This window comes from Eumetopias jubatus, unplaced genomic scaffold, assembly GCF_037043125.1.
Source record: "Eumetopias jubatus isolate StellerSeaLion01/CBP00866 unplaced genomic scaffold, mEumJub1_p1.0 scaffold_10, whole genome shotgun sequence".
Classification (NCBI taxonomy): domain Eukaryota; kingdom Metazoa; phylum Chordata; class Mammalia; order Carnivora; family Otariidae; genus Eumetopias; species Eumetopias jubatus.
In genome coordinates, this window is record NW_028274816.1 from 51,720,713 (window position 1) to 51,735,968 (window position 15,256).

The 15,256-nt window shown below is 57.6% G+C and overlaps 1 protein-coding gene across 1 annotated transcript; it reads right to left on the reverse strand.

Moving 5' to 3' along the window:
* Positions 1-11,197: 11,197 nt before the first annotated feature.
* Positions 11,198-14,076, reverse strand: SERTAD1 (SERTA domain containing 1). Its single transcript, XM_028095679.2, has 2 exons — positions 13,943-14,076; positions 11,198-12,271 (listed from the first exon to the last, which is right to left on the reverse strand). Exon 2 carries the CDS (start codon positions 12,269-12,271, stop codon positions 11,558-11,560), a length of 714 nt encoding a protein of 237 aa, XP_027951480.1. The 5' UTR covers positions 13,943-14,076; the 3' UTR covers positions 11,198-11,557.
* Between the last annotated feature and the right edge of the window lie 1,180 nt (positions 14,077-15,256).

Genomic DNA, 15,256 nt, shown 5'->3' on the forward strand with positions numbered 1-15,256 from the left:
TGGGCCTAAACCCCCGCTCTGTGGCCTCAGAGCCCATGGGCCGACCTGGAGGCAGTGACCTCCTTGCACTTTACCCCCTGCCTGCCACCCCTCAGCCTCCGCTTGGCTCCCAGGAAAGTGGACCTGCTCTGTGCCTAGCATCCGGTAGGAAGCAGTCTGTGTGGGTCCTCTAGCTCCGTACCAGTGACCTTTGTTCCATTTCACCAATGGGAAAACAGGGTTTGCGAGGTTAGGTCCCCTGTTTGGAGCTGTGCAGTTGAAGTGGTAGGGTTGGCATTTAAGCCCATGGGCTCAAAGCTCAGGTGTTTAACCCCCATACCTTTCCTACCTCTTCCAATGAAAGGTTTCTGCCTGATTTTCTTTAGCTTGTTATTAATAAAACTCCACTATGCCCCCAATGAATTTGCCGCTTTGACTCTTCTTCTGTACTAGGCACTGTGCTAAGCACGTTCCCTATGTTAAAATTCTTTTCCTCCCAGTGACCTATAACATAAGCGCTGTTGCTATTTCTAGTTCACAGATGGGGAGACTGAGGCACGGAGAAACCAGGAAGTGTCTTCTTGCTGCCTCAGTCTGTGTCCCCCAGCTGGGCCTCCCCAAGTTCCCCTTGCAGAGCATGTGGGCTGCTCACCTCAGCACTCCGGCTCCTGGCCTCCATGGCGCTGCTGGGCGTCACCCGGGCCCCAGGCTCCTGCGTCCTCTCTCCCTTCTGCTGCAGAACCAGCTTCAGTTCTGCATGGAGCCGCTGTCTGTGAGCCTGTGGGGGACCAGGAGGGAGGCTTGAGGCCAGGAGAGGATGTGAGGAGGAGGCCGGGCGTGGAGGGGAGAGGCCAAGATGGGTATCAGAAGGGGAGAAGGGCCCCCCACCCGTGTCCTCTCACCGCTGCCTGGGCACAGGCACCCCCTCCTAACAGGAGCCCAGCCTGGGGTACCGCACAGCCGTCTGCGGGGCTCACGCCCTTCCTCTGGGGTCTTGCCGCCTGCCAGGAAGAGACCAGGGCATGAGGCTCCAAGCAGGCCAGGGAGGGGCGGGAGGGCGGGGAGGGGCACGTGGCACCGGCCAATGCTCACCTCAGGGTCACCTCCAGCTCCTTGGGCCTCCTGGGTCCGGGGCTCTAAGAAGAAGAACGTGAGCATTACCATCAGCTAACCCCACCCATTGCTTCCTGAGGGCCTGACCCTTCCTGCGCTCTGTCAGTATCCTAGCCCCATAGTGCAGTGGGGCAAATTGAGGCCGAAAAGACCTTTATTGGACAAGAAACAGTAAAGTAAAGCCAGAGCTGACTCCTGGGACTGCCTGACAGCAGAGCCCCTGCGCCAACGTCGCCCTGGGTTGACGGAGAGAGCCAAGTTCATTATAAAACAATCCTAACCACTCCCATGTCCTCCGTGTGGGCCAATCACCTCACCTCTCTGGGCCTCAGCTTCCTTATCTGTTCAATGGGGAGAAGGAAAGCACCTACCGCGTCAAATAAGTGAGTAAATACAAAATGCTGGGTACATGGAGGGGCTTCAGAAGCCCTATTATTATTACTAAGAACTTCTTGTGGTCCTGATCTTGTGACAAATGTCCCACAGGGGTTATTCATTGCCCATACACCTAAGAAGATTAGCCAGGGCGGGAGCATTGACCTCTTGTGAGGTCAATACAGTTATCAAGCCCATTATAGAGAAGTTACCAAGCCCATTATAGAGAAGACACCTGAGGCTGGGAGAAGGGCAGCCACAAATGGTCACAAGGGGCTGAGCCAGGACTTGTCATCTGAGAGTTCCAGACTCTTCTACGGAAGATGATAACTAATGGTTACCGAGTGGTTATTCTTCGTCAGTCCTGTGCTCCGCCTCCTCCCTGCAGAAAACCCATAGCCCCTCAGAGAGGCCAAGAACCTCGCATAAAGTCACACAGCCCAGTGAGAAGGAAGCAGAACTGGGGATTCCCAGGCAGCCTCCCCAACAGGCCCTTCTGGGGAAAAGGGAACGGATACTGTCTTTCCACCCCCCCCCCCGGCCATCTCTGGCCTTGTCCTCCCTGCCCCCACCTGGCATGCCAGCCCGCCAACCCCCACTCTACAGGGAAAGGTCAGGCCTCACGCGGCACATTCCCTCAAACAATGGCCCATCTGCTGTGCCCAGTCACATTCTGCCCCTGCCCACCCACCCCCAGACGCACAATGGCCCTTCATAGCCCACCACTGGCCAGGATAGAGGACACAGGGACCCTCAATGGTCCAGCTGTACCCATTCCACTGGCAGGGACCCCACAGTAGCAGGGGTCTCCTCTCTGGCCCTCCTAGGAGTCCTGGTTTCCGTGGCTTTCCCCAGCCTCCCCTCTGAGCCCTCAGCTGCTCCAGGTCGGGTGGGCTCTCACATCTGTGGCATTTCCTCCAAACTGGCCCCAGTGCTGGCCCTCATGGGTCTTTGAATCGCCCTGAATGTGGTGGCTATTTTAGGTTTGGAAACTGAGGCTCAGAGAGGGGAAGTGACCTGTCTGGGGTCACCCAGCCAAGGCCCTGCCCTTGGCCCCAACTCTGGACCTGAACTTGCATTAGTGGCTCTGAGCGCTGCAGGAGCCCCAGGCAGCAAAACAACTGGGGCAGGGGCTGGGCTGGGAAGGGAGGTGGGGATTGGGGGTGCCCCAAATAGGCATTTTTAGAGGTACCACATTGGTGCCAACCCTGGGCTGGGCAGGCACTTTATAGATGTGGCCTCAGTACCCCATTTTATGATGAATAAATGAGGGTTAAGATATCACAGTGACAGAGTCGGCACTTGAACCGAGGTCCGAAAAACTGAGTCGCTGACACCACACAGCATCCTGAGCTGGAGGTGGGAGAGCCTGGTACTTGTAGGGGGTAGTGGAGATGGAGGGGAGGCTCTCCTGGTCTGCCAGCTCCCTGTTTCAGGCCAGGGCGGCGAGGGTCACACCCAGAGGCTGGCACAGGAAGCTTAGCCAGGGCGGGAGCAAGAGAGAGTGCCCTCCTCCCTCATCCCTGCCCGGGGCAGCCGCCCAGCCCAGGTTATATTTAGCCCATCTGTGCCCTTCCTGAACCACATACCCAGCTCCTGGGGTGGGGTAGGGACGGCTTCGGAAGGAAGCCCCCCGCTACGCCCCGGGCACTCTCTGTTCCCAGCTCTGCCCATCCCACTAGGTGGGGTGGGGTGGGGGAGAGGGAAGTGGGGGAAGGTTCCTGGGGGTCCCTGACTGTGTTAGGGGAAGATCTTCTAAAGGGGTTCCCCTGGTGACTGAAGGCCAAGCAGGACCCTCCAGATGCCAACAGCCGTTCTTGAGTGGTTCTTGTGGCACTGCCCTGGTACACTCCTCAGCTTCCAGAATTTTCTGAGTCCCCATTTCTTGAGTACTTCAACGCAAAGATCCTGGCCTACCTTGGCTCATTACATCCTCACAATACCTCCCTGAGGAAGGTTTGCCTGAGATTCCCATTTAAGATGCCACTCACACCCTTCAGAGCAGGTTGGGGTGAGGACCTGTCATTTGGGCCCTGGGCCCTTCAGCTGAGCTGGGCCTGATGGAAGAATCCTCCAGTTGGAACCCTCTTCTCCCCATGGCTGGTGCCAATCCCATTTAGGATCTCTCCCCATCCAGAGCCTCAGCTTCCCCAACTGCCAGTGATCAGGTGCCCTCAGCAGTGGGAGTGGGGAGGAGTGGACCCAACTCGTCTGGGCACCTAGACCTGTCTGGGCCCCTAGACCGTCTGTGAGGCAGAGGGGGAGGCTCTCTGGCAGTGGGCTCCCAGCGGCCTCAGTCGTCCCTGCTCCAGCACATCTCAGGTTTGAACACCTGGGTGAGGTCTTCCACCTCTCAGGGACTTGGTTTCATCTGTGAAATGGAGCCTGCGACGAGTGGCTTTGAGGATTCACAAAATAACAGCAGGTGCTTAGAATAGTTCCAGTATATAGTAAGCGCTCAAGTAAGGTACCCTAGTCTCAAATGACAGCGATTGGAGGGGGGCGCTCTGCATCTCAAAGTGTCTCATATCCAGCTTTTGCTCACCGGTGGCCCCACTTTCTCTCTTACCCAAGGGGAGCTCTGGGTGAGAGACAAAATCCAGCTCAGGCACTGGCCTCCTGCCACCAAGCTCAGTCCTGCCTCGCCAGATCCCTATCCCAAGCACCAAAAAGCCTGCCCCAGCCTCGGCATCCTGCCCCAGCTCTTCGGAAGCAGCAACTGATCTACTCTCGCACCAGCCCTGTGAGGTGGCCTCCAACAGCCCATTTCACAGATGGGAAAGCAGACAGACAACGGGTGCAGTATTCCGCCCAAGACTGCATAGCCAGAAAGAGGGGAACCTTGGGATTTGAACCCAGGGTCTGGCTCCGAAGTCTGTGCCTTTAACTCCTCTACCACACCGCCTCCTGAGCCCCCAGGGATCCTTCCAGCACCTCCCAGCACCTCCCAGGACCCTGGGTCTCATTCCCACAGTTTCTCAGCCTGGCCAAGAATCGGGTAAGACCGGCTGATCTCTTACCACTAGGCCTCCAGACACCTCGAGAGCTCCCGGTCGTCTGCTCAGCCCCAGCCCCAGGCTTGGGGGGGAAAAGGAATGGGGAGGGGGAGGAGGGGGGGAGACCCCCAGCCATTGGCTGCCGAGGCATGACATCATCAGGGAGTGGGTGGTGGGGAAACAAACATCCCCCTCTCCCAGCTACATCCACCCGCAAAGGGGGTGGGGAGCCGTAAGACGGAAGGGACAGCCGCTGCCCTTGCCTGGGCTGAGACCTCCACCGGGGGCCTCGGTCCAGGGACCTGCACGTTGCTGCCGCCACTTGGAGGCTAAGCACCGGACTAGCATTATTTCCTGACTTCCAGACCCGGGCACGGGCCCCGCTGGTTCCTGGGGCCCCTGAAATAAACTCCTTCCACTGCCTCTTTTCAGTCATTTTGGGTTCAAATCCCAGCCCGGTCACCTGCTGGATGAATGACAGCATCTTTCTGAGCCTCAGTTTCTTCATCTCTAAAACAGGGAAAATAAAAGTGCCCACCTCCTGGGGTTGTCGTAAAGATGAGATGCGTTAAAAGAGGCTAAAAGCCTGGCATCAAGTGAGTGCCACTTATAAGTGTTTTGCATTATTATTCACACAAATTAGGGGGCTGGCTAGACTGGTCATGGGGAGGAGGGCTTTGGGCCTGAGTGAGACTGGGTACAGAGGAACCCCACTTCTCTGTTTAATGGAGTTTCCCTGTTGGCGGGACACCTATCATGTGCTAAGTACTGTGCTGGGCACCCTAAGCTCTGCTCCCAAGAATCCAGGGTGCAAGGGGAGCACATTATGCCCAGTATTTAGCAACACGACCAGGAAGTAGTGGAACTGGGGTTCAACCCCACTTCTGCTGGGCCCCGGAGACCCTGCAACTCTCTTCTGTCCTCTTCATATAACACACAAGGAGGCTCAGAGATGGTGACACCCAAGGTCACCCACCGCAAGTCATTGGTAGCAACAGGATTTGAACCCAGACCTGCCCAACTCCCAAACCAAGACCACCAGGCCTCACCCTGATCCCCTGGCCCCCAACCCCAGCCTGCCCTGACTCACCAGACCCCGGGGGGCGGCACAGAGAGCACAAGTACCCCCACATGCCCCTGGCGCCCACCCGGCCCGCTGGTTCCGATGCTCCCGGCTCTCTGAGCCCCGGCCTGGGGCCAGGGCTGGGATGAAACCGGGGATTACCCCCAAAGTGCACGTCAGCAGCTTCTTTCCCATTGTCCAGCCAGACACGGCCACCAGGCCTTCACCTCAGTTGTCAAACTCGCCCCTCACACCGGTCCCCTGGCCCCTTGGTGGACCTGTACCCCACCCCACACCGAGAGTTTGGGGCCTACTCCTGAGGGCATAGGGGACCAGGAGCAGGTTGGCAGGATCCCAGAATGCTAGGGGCCTCCCCCCTTCTCTCCAAAATGCCCCCTGCCCACTCTCAGCCGCCAGGGAAGGCAGGAATGTGCTGAGCTCTGGGAAATGCTTTCCAGGCCTGGCAGCCACCAAGGGTTGGGGTGTGGCCAGGACTCCACCAGAATCCTTCTCCTGGGAAGGGTGGAAGGAACAGAGTGATCAGGGCGGCTGATGGGCCTGAGGAGACCCTCACCCCAGCGCATTCTCTCTGTCTCATTGATTCATTCAACCATTCGTGTGTTCATTTATTCACTCAACACACACAGGCCCTGGGCAGCAGCCTCTTTGCTGGGCACTGGCAACACCGACAGACCTAAATTTACCAGGGGCAGGGGCAGGCTCAGGGAAGGATTTCTGGAAGACCCGACATCTGAAGTCAAACTGGTTGGTTGAGAAGGAGGGAGCCAGGTTAAAAAAAAAAAAGTGTAGGAAGAGGTTTCCAGGGAAAAGGACAAATGCAGGCAAAGTACGAGAGGGGAGAAAGGGAACGGTCTTTATCCAAGGTCAGCAGTCCGTGAGCATCTGGTCTGGTGTCCAACCCTATGCTGGATGGTGCCGAGGACACAGTGTGACTTAGATAGCCTGGGCCTGCTTTCACAGAGTTCACAGTCCAACAGGGAGACAGACCCAGAATGGCCAGGATTGTGATGAGAGAGTCGCAGGCAGAAAGGTCAGGGCCTTGATGGGGGAGGCCAGGAAAGGTGCCTGCTCCAGCCCAGCAAGGGAGGTCAGGGAAGGCTTCCTGGAGGAGGAGACATGTGAACTGAGACTTGAATGACCCACAGGAATCAGACAAGAGAGGAGGGAGAACAGTGTTATGGGCAGAGGGAACAGCCCATGCACAGGACCTGAATCCAGAGAGAGCTCAGCACATGTGAAATTTCTAAAAGTTGAGAACTGAGTCCTTGCTCATGGCTGGGTCCGCAGGGCTAAACATGCCATTTCCTCATTTATACATTTATTCAGCAGCTATTCGCAGACACCTCTTCTGTATCCACCCCTGTGCCGTGTCACGGCAGTGACCATGCCCATGGCCTCAACAAGGCTCACAGTTGGGAGGTGGGGTATGGGGGCAGAGATTCAAGAAGTGCTCAGTGAAATGAGTGCATAATTCACACTGAGTTAAGCAGTATGAGGGACAGATCTAGGTCTACAAGAGGGGCCTGGCACTCTGGGACCATCAGAAAGGGCAGGGAGGGCTTCCTGGAGGAAGTGACATTTGAGCCGGCACCTGAAGGATACATAGGCATTCAAGCAAGGCTGCTGGGCAGGTGGTGGATCAATGAGAGTGGGTTTCAAGGCGAGGGAACGGCCTGTGCCAGTGACCCCTTTGAGAAATCGGTGAACGTGAAGGAGGGAAAACTGAAGGGAGGCCCGTGGTCAGCAGCACCTGTGAGGCGGGGCCTTGTGTGCCTCGTGCCTTCAGGAGGGACAGAGTCCAGTGGAGTTTTAAGTAGTCGAGGGTGGAAAGTCTGCCTACAGGCCAGGCCAGAGTCGGGAAGAAAATCCTCTCTGCTCAGGGTCAGCCGGACAAGGGAGGCTGGTACGCACTCTTCTGTCTCTCTCTGCCTCTCAGAGCGCAGATACCCTTGAACGCAGGCCCCAGAGATTGGGAACAAGCATTCAGCCTTTTGCTATGTCAGCTGTGTTTTGTGGTTGCCCTTCGGCGGGTGAAGGAAGCTTCTTTTCCTAGTTTGCTGTTTTGTCATGAAGGGTGTGTGTCTGTCTGTGTGTCTCTCTACCGCGCTCTGTTCCTCTCCTTGTCTCTGTCTCTCTCCGGGTGTCTGTCTCTCCCTTTCTCTGTCGCTCTCTCTGTGTCTCTCACTTTCCCTCTCCCAAGGGGGTGTGGCCATGGGAAGTTGAGTTTAGGGGGTGGCACCGTGTCCTGGTTCCGGCGAAGGTCACCTCAGTAAACACAGGACATCCTGTGGGGCCGGGGAAAGAGGTGGAAGCTTGTCCTCAGGGACCACCCTTTCCCACCGACTCGGAGCCAAGTGGCAGCCGGGTCCCCAGCGGTGCAGCCAAGATCTCCCTCCCTGCGTCCCATCCTCTCTACCTGCTCCTGCGTCCGAACCTCCCTACCAAGCTCCAGGCCCATGGGCCCAGCAATCCGATGCCTTCCCCTGGTTGTCCCCCGGAGCCCCTCTCAGCCCCTGTGTCCCTCTCTGGCTTCAGCACCAACCCCAGACCTGCTTGTCCCCCTAGTCACCATCCCAGGGCAGCCCCACTGTTCCCCGCCCCCCCAGGTTAGAGCCCTGGGCCTCGTCCTAGGCCCCTGCCCCACTGAGGCTCATCAGTCCCAGAGCCCGTCCTCTTGGCGTGCCGAGCGCCTCTCCCCGTCCTCCCAACCACCCTGCCATGGGCGTGGTGTCCCTTCCCAGACTCCCCTCAAGGCTCCCACTTCATCCACGTGGCAGCCAGAGGGATCCCTGCACTTCGTGACTCCCTTGTCCCTTAGCAGTAAAGTCCCTCCCCCAGGGCCTCTTGTGCGCTGGCCCCCCGCAGACCCTTCCAGCCTCATCACCTGCCTCACTGCTTCTTCCTCTTTCCAGCCAAACCCAGAACTTCCAGATCCCTTAAAACATTGTAAAGTCCCTCTCGCCCTAGCTCTCGCTTGTGCTCTTCCCTCTGCCTAGAACACCCCCCTTCCCCCGGAACCACAGCCCTTGGAGGTGGGCATTGTTGCTGTTCCAGTTGACAGATGAGCTCCCCGAGGCCCAGAGAAGTGAAGTGCCTTGCCTAGGGTCACACAGAATGGCAAAGCAGAGGTTCAAAGGCAGGTGGTCTGGCTTTGAAGCACCACCTCTGCTCAAAGGCTCATTGGGTCAATAATCATTGACTAAATGATTTCTGCACTGGGATTGTAGGTGCTCCGTAAATGTTCATTCAATGCATGAATGGGACAGTGTTGGAAGGCGGGCCTTGGAAGGGGCAGAGTTCGGATCTCAGAGGACTGAGATAGACTCTGAGGGCCTGGAGCCGAGGAGAGACGTGGTCAGGTTTGCCTTTTACATCGGGCCAGGCACGCAGTAGTTACTCATAAATCTTCGCTGAATGAAGGGAGGGAGAGAGGGGAAGGACAGCAAGGACAGCTCTCCCAGGTGTCCAAGGAGAGAGGTGGGTGTGTCATGGGGGTGTCCCCGTGAATGCCCCTGGAGGGGGAGCTAGCCTGGGGAGTGTCCTGGTGGGAGCACACAGAAGCTCTGTGAAAAGCAGTGCCAGGGCTGGCGGCTCAGCTAGGAATGGTGTGGGCTCTGGAATCTGCTGGCTGAGGTAGTGTGGCCTCTTGGGGTTGAGCCTGAGGGCGGAGGGGCACAGGAGAGCCAGGGAGCCTGCACAATCATCTGGGGCTCAGACTTGGGGAGGGTGGGGTAGGTCCTCAGGCATGAGCTGCTCATAAACCTGAGGGTACCAGAGGGAAGGGACTAGCGCGGATCTAGCCCATATGGTGCGTTTATGCAAAAGGCCTGCCCCTTGCCCAAGGCCCTTGACCTCCATCTGCTGGGAAACTGTTGTAGTAAATATGTAAATGAATGGTGCCTGAAACATGCATGGTAGCCCCTTAAATATGGAGTTTATGTGCAGTGCACAACCTGTACAACTGTCTGCAGAGGCTCTGGGGAGAGGGGGCATCGCTGGCCAAGCAGGCACAGGGGCAGATGGGAGCCTCGTTGACAGATGGGTAGGCTGTCTGCACCAGCATGTATCACAGATTATCCCCCAATTTGGCACCAGAGACATCAGAAACAGGCTCCCAGAGTGTTGTAAACAGAGGGCATTGCTGACCTCACACTGGGGGGCCTCCCTGACCACACGACAGACCTCAAGGGAACCTAAGGCAGTGGCATCTCAGACCCCCAGACTGAGCACCAGGGGGCATTGCTGAGCCCAACACCCAAACTCCCAAGGTCTGGGTTCGGGTCAAAACTGAGTCTGAGTCCCAGTGCCCAGGAGCTGGAGTCCCCAGGTGTTGGAGTCGGGCACCCGGAAGACCCTCAGCCACCGCACAAGCTCGCTTTGGGCCACTTCCACTTCCCCTCCCTGGGCCGCCTCATCCACTTCCAGAAATGGGCACAACTTCCTCTCCTCCTCCAGGAAGCTCCACTCTGCCCGCCCCTTCCCGGCCCAAGGGGCCGCCGAAGCTGCCCGCCTCCCCCAGTTCCTCCCCAGTTTCAGCCTCCCCGGAGCTTCCGGCCGGAGGGGAGGCCCCGGGGCCCAACGATTTTGGTGTCCTCTCGCCGGCGTCTGCCGCCTTCGAGGCCCTGCTGGCCCCGTAGGTCACTGTCCGGCCCTCTGCTCTTCCCTGTCCCCTCCCCCCCCGCCGCCTCCGCCCCCCCCGCCGCCTCCGCCCCCCCGCCCCCCCGCAGCTTTCACCGTGCCCCTCCCCCCGCCCGCACCCGGGGCGCTGCCCTGCCCCCACGGCCGCCAGGAAGGACGCCGCCTGGGTCCCGTGCCAGGCCTCTGAGTGTGCGGCCCCTCCCAGCCGGGCCAGGAATGCGGCTGGACCGCGGGGGCGGCGCAGACACCCGGCGCGCAGGCCAGCCCGATCCCACAGGCAGTCGGGCAGGTGGCCCCGGCTCGCCGGCTCGGCGGGGCCTGGGTTTCTTCTAGAAGGAAAGCAGGACCGCCTGCGTTGCGGTCAAGCCACTAAACCCGGTGGCTTTATTTCAGAGCCCCCCTCCAAGTTGCCCTATCCCCTGACCAAAGACAGATTTGAGACCGACGGGATTTTTTTTTTTTTTTTAACTTGCTGGAGTCTCCTTGTCTTTCCCCTAGAGAGCTGGCTCTCCATGCTCTTTGGAGAGGCTCCATCCAGCTTCCAGCTTTGGGCTCTTCTTTCTGGCTCATCCTGAAAGCTCCCTTTTACCCCCAGCCCCAGCCCCAAGATACACAGGTAGACTCCAGGCACAAGGACATGATTTCAAATAACCTGGGGCTCCACCACCACCATTATGTACACATTGGGCACATCACGGAAACCTGGCTGAGTACGTTCTGGGGGTTTTCTAGAGGGCCAGTTACCAGAGCTAATTGATCTGCTTATCAGACCAATATAAAGCAGTGAAGTTCATGGTTTGAAACCCACCTCCTCAAGTGATGACCTTTTGGAGCTTCAGGTTTCTGGGCTGTCAAGCGGGGATAGTAATCGTGCCCATGTTGTTTGGGGGATGGGAAGGGTTAACACACTTCATAAGTGCTTAGCACTGTGCCAGGTGCCCAGGCCCCGCTCACTCAACGTTGGAGGTTATTATGTCACCCTTGCCTTAGCCCAGAGACAAAGCGCACAGACTTGAAATTTCCCAGGACTGGTTTTAATTTCCATAAAATGGTGCGGTCTCTTCCCACATCAGGGAAAAGAGTCTTCCCAGGATCCAACCCCTGGGGATTCAGTCCAGCACAGGGCCTGGTCCAAATCACTTTCCAGCCACCAGGCTGGAGGCTGAGGATAGCCTCCCATCCTCAGGGCCAATCCCAGACTCCCCTCATGAGTCCTAGACAAGAGGACGGAGATGGAGTGGCTCAGGACTGGATTCTGTCTCTCCAAAGCCCCTCTCTCTGTTCCAGGGAAGCCAGCTGTGTCTTTCCAAGGAGAGTTGGTCCAGCCACCAGGCTCAGTTTGGACACCAGACCACCATCCCCGCTGTGGGGGTCAGCGCCCCGGACCCGGCGGCCGCTCCAGGGCCTGTGTGCCCACCAACACGTCCAGGAGGTAGTCCAGTTCGGCCTCATCGAGCTCCAGAGCCTCCTCCTTGCCAGGCCCATCCTCAGGGCCAGGTTTGAGGCCCTCGGAGGCTGGTGCCCAAAGTTCACTGTCATACATAGAGGTGTCGATGTCCTCAAACAGGCCCTCAAGCTCATCGTCCAGCAGACAGCCAGTGGCTGGGCCCAGCAGGTCCAAGGCACCCAGGCTGGAGGGGGATCCCGCCGTGGGGCGGCCTGGGGGCCCCTCATCCACCAAGGGCTGGGGGGCCTGGCTCAGGCCCTCGATATGGCTGAGGTCCTCCAGCAGGCTGGCCATGGAGGCCGAGAGGGCGGCGTCGGAGCTGGCCAGCAGGCTGTCAGCCACACAAGGGGCTGCAGGTGGGCTGGGCACAGGTGGCAGGGTCGGTTCGGGCGCCATGGATGCCTGGATGCGCCGCAGCGTGTTGACTACCAGAACCAGGTGCCGCAGGTCCGGCTCACCCTGCCGCAGGCTGTGGTGGAGCTTGAGCACCGAAAGGTCAAAGAGGGAACTGGAGGCCGCGGCTGGGGGGGCCTGTGCCGCTGCTGGGAGGCTGGGATCCAGCCACCAGGCGTCCGCTGCCAGGGTTTCCTTCTCCTGCTCCTCCTCCCGCTTGCGCTTCAGACCTTTGCTCAGCATCATCTGCAGGGAGGAAGGAGTCACTCAGTTATAGAAAGTCAAAGTGAAGTTCAAACCCTGGCTCTGAGAACTGATGTCTGGTGGGATCTCGGGCAGACCATTTAATTTCCTGAGCCTATGCTTTCTTAGGGAAACTTTAAGATACGAATGATAATAGTCATCTACTTCATAGAGCTGTTTTATGGAATCAGTGGGATAATGTACAAAAAAGCACTTATAACACTGTAACTCTTCTGATTAACAAGTATTCTTCATAGCTATTATTATGTATTTCTTCAGCAAACCAGGTGAAACGCCCAATATTCAACCTTTTTTTTAACCCATGAAAACAGCTATTTCACATAGTTTAACATTTATTGAGTGTCTACTACCCATCAGACAAATAAATACAGGAAATGTACAGATGGTGCTAGGAAGATACTAAGAGGTTCTGGGGAGTGGTCAGGGAAGGCTCCTGTGAGGACGTGACATTTGAGCTGAGCCCTCAAGCCCGAGAAGGAGTCAGCCACGGAAGAACCAGGGAAGCATTCAGGGAAGAGAGAAGAAGAACAAAGGCAAAGAGAGACCTGGAGGCTGGATGAGCTTGAACTGAAAAAAAACAAAAACAAGAAAAAAACAAACCCCAAACACCAGTGTGGTCAGCGTGCACAGAGTGACGCGGGAGGGGATGGGGTTTGGAGAGCAAGCAGGGGCAAGGAGTTGGGATTGCACTGTGAGTGTCATTGAAGGATTCTGAGCAGGGAATAGAGTGGCGTTGTGAAATGATTAGGTTTCCAGAAGATCCCCCTCGGCTGCTTCGAGGAAGATGAGGGTGTAAGGAAGGGAGACCGAGGAAGAGCGTGGTCCTGGGCTCCATTCAGAGGCTACTGCACTCTGGGGAGGGTATGATGGTGGCTTGGAGTAGAAGGTGGTTGGCAGTGGACTTGGAAGGAAGTTGGTTGATTCAGGATTTATTTGGGAGGCAGAGTAGACAGAGCTTGCCGGGAAATCCTGACGGGCACCGGGGGTCACTGAGAGAACTTTGAGGACCCACACTTTCCCCGCGTAGGGGCTCCTGGAGGTCTGGACTTTTTTGAGTCTGGAAGCTTGCAGGATCCAGTCCCCGGGCCCTTGCCCAACAGGACCTTAAGAGTGACCCCTCACACTACTCAAAACGGTCCTCGCCTCCTACCGCGAAGACCAGGGAGTCCAGAACCGCAGGAATTCAGCCCCCACCCGAACTCCGCCCCCCGGTCCCGGCGCCCCCTAGCGGCACCAGGACGGGTTTCCCCGGGGATCCGGCCCCTCCGACCCCGGGGACCCTCGACACTGCCCGATGCCCTGGCTGTCGCTTCTGCTTAACCCCCAGGGCCGTGCGGGCCGGGATCCCCGGAGGGCTCTTCTGCCCTCTCGGCCCGTGCTCGCTTCCGGCAGGCAATGGAGGCTGCTCCTCCCGAAGCGGCGGCGGCGGGGGCGGGTGAGTCACGCAGCCGGAGCCAGAGAGCCGGCGCCTCCGCCCCCTTCCCGGGCTGCGGCGTGATTCACCCAGCCCGGCCGGGCGGCACTTAGGGGCCCGCGCATCTCGATCCCGGGCAGCCTCTGCGCTCACCGGCCGGACCCGGGGATCGAACCTGCCAAACGACCCCGCCGCGGCTTTCCCTTCTCTCCTCAGGCCCCTTCACTTCATTTACATACCTAGCTCACCCGCTGCCAATCAGAACGAAGAGGGACCCACGCGCAGCCAATCAGGAAACGGCGACGGAAGCATCGCTCGCTCGCTCTCCTTCAGCAACCGGCGCCTGGGTCGGGAGACGCAGTTCTGACTCCGGCGCACGACTCCAGGCTCCTGACTCCTCTTAACTACCGCCCACTCTCGTAGTGTCCCCGCCCTCCACCCGGGGATTGGCCGTGGACGGTGATGGGCGGAGCCTGTAGGGGGAATGTTCGAAGGGAGGGGAGGGTGGCTTCACGGCGCATGCCCGACGACTGCGTGAGGGGACCGGGACAGGTGGGTTGGCTGTTTTCGCTGCGGGACAGTGGCGGGGAGGGGTTTCTTGCTTCTCAAGGTGAGGGCCCCTCACACCTGCCCAGACACTTGCCAAAACCAAGCAGTTGAGCTCCTTACAAACCCAACCCTGACAGGGGTCTGCACTCGAAGCCGGATAGGCATGGGTTCAAATTCTGCCCATTACCAAGATCGATCTGCGATCTGGGAAAAATGCTTGGACTTCTCTGAGCCACACGAAGCCTGTTAAATGGGCATCTTCTTGCCTACCTCTTGAGAGTTAGGAAAATTAAAATAAGGTTGCGTCTGTGAGAGCACTATAGCACACTGAGCAAATGCGGGGCAGTTGGACTCAATGGTGGTTACAGGAGGGGGAGGAGGAGCGGGCGGGGTAGGAGTGGAGCCATCGGTGTCACGTCCTGGGCTCCATTCCCTAAGTAGCTGTGCGATTTTGGGCCAGTGTTTTAATCCCCTAGGGTCTCAGCTTCCTCACCTTTTAAAAATGAGATTATTTTGAGGATTAAAAAGGATAATCGCACAGTGCCGCCAGGCTGGCTCAGTCGGAGGAGCCTGCGACTCTTGATATCCGAGTTGTGAGTTCAAGCCCGTCGTTGGGTGTAGAAATTACTTAAAAATAAGATCTAAAAGACAAAAGAAAAGAGTAATTGCACAAAATGCTCAGAATGGTGCACAACATGTCCTTTTGTTGGTAATAGCTGTTGTGGTTATAACACAGGCGCTTAGATTAAGGCGGACACATGGGGTTGGGTGTAGGTAGACAGGAGTTTAACACTTGTCTGATAAACTGACAATGGGGCTTAGCTTCTCCAAGTAGCTCATTTGCTAACTTTTCTGGAGTTGTGGGAAGAACTATTATGAGTAAAGCTCCTGGCCAAAGTAAGCTCCAGAAAATGCTAACCTATACTAGTTGATTCAGGCAGCAGTTATCAATGGATGTTCAAACCTTAGGGTGAAAGGTTAACGGGATTTTGGCAGGCTCCTAC

Excerpts from the sequence above, each read along its gene's own strand:
- SERTAD1 (XM_028095679.2), bottom strand. The coding sequence starts at position 12,271 with ATGATGCTGAGCAAAGGTCTGAAGCGCAAGCGGGAGGAGGAGCAGGAG.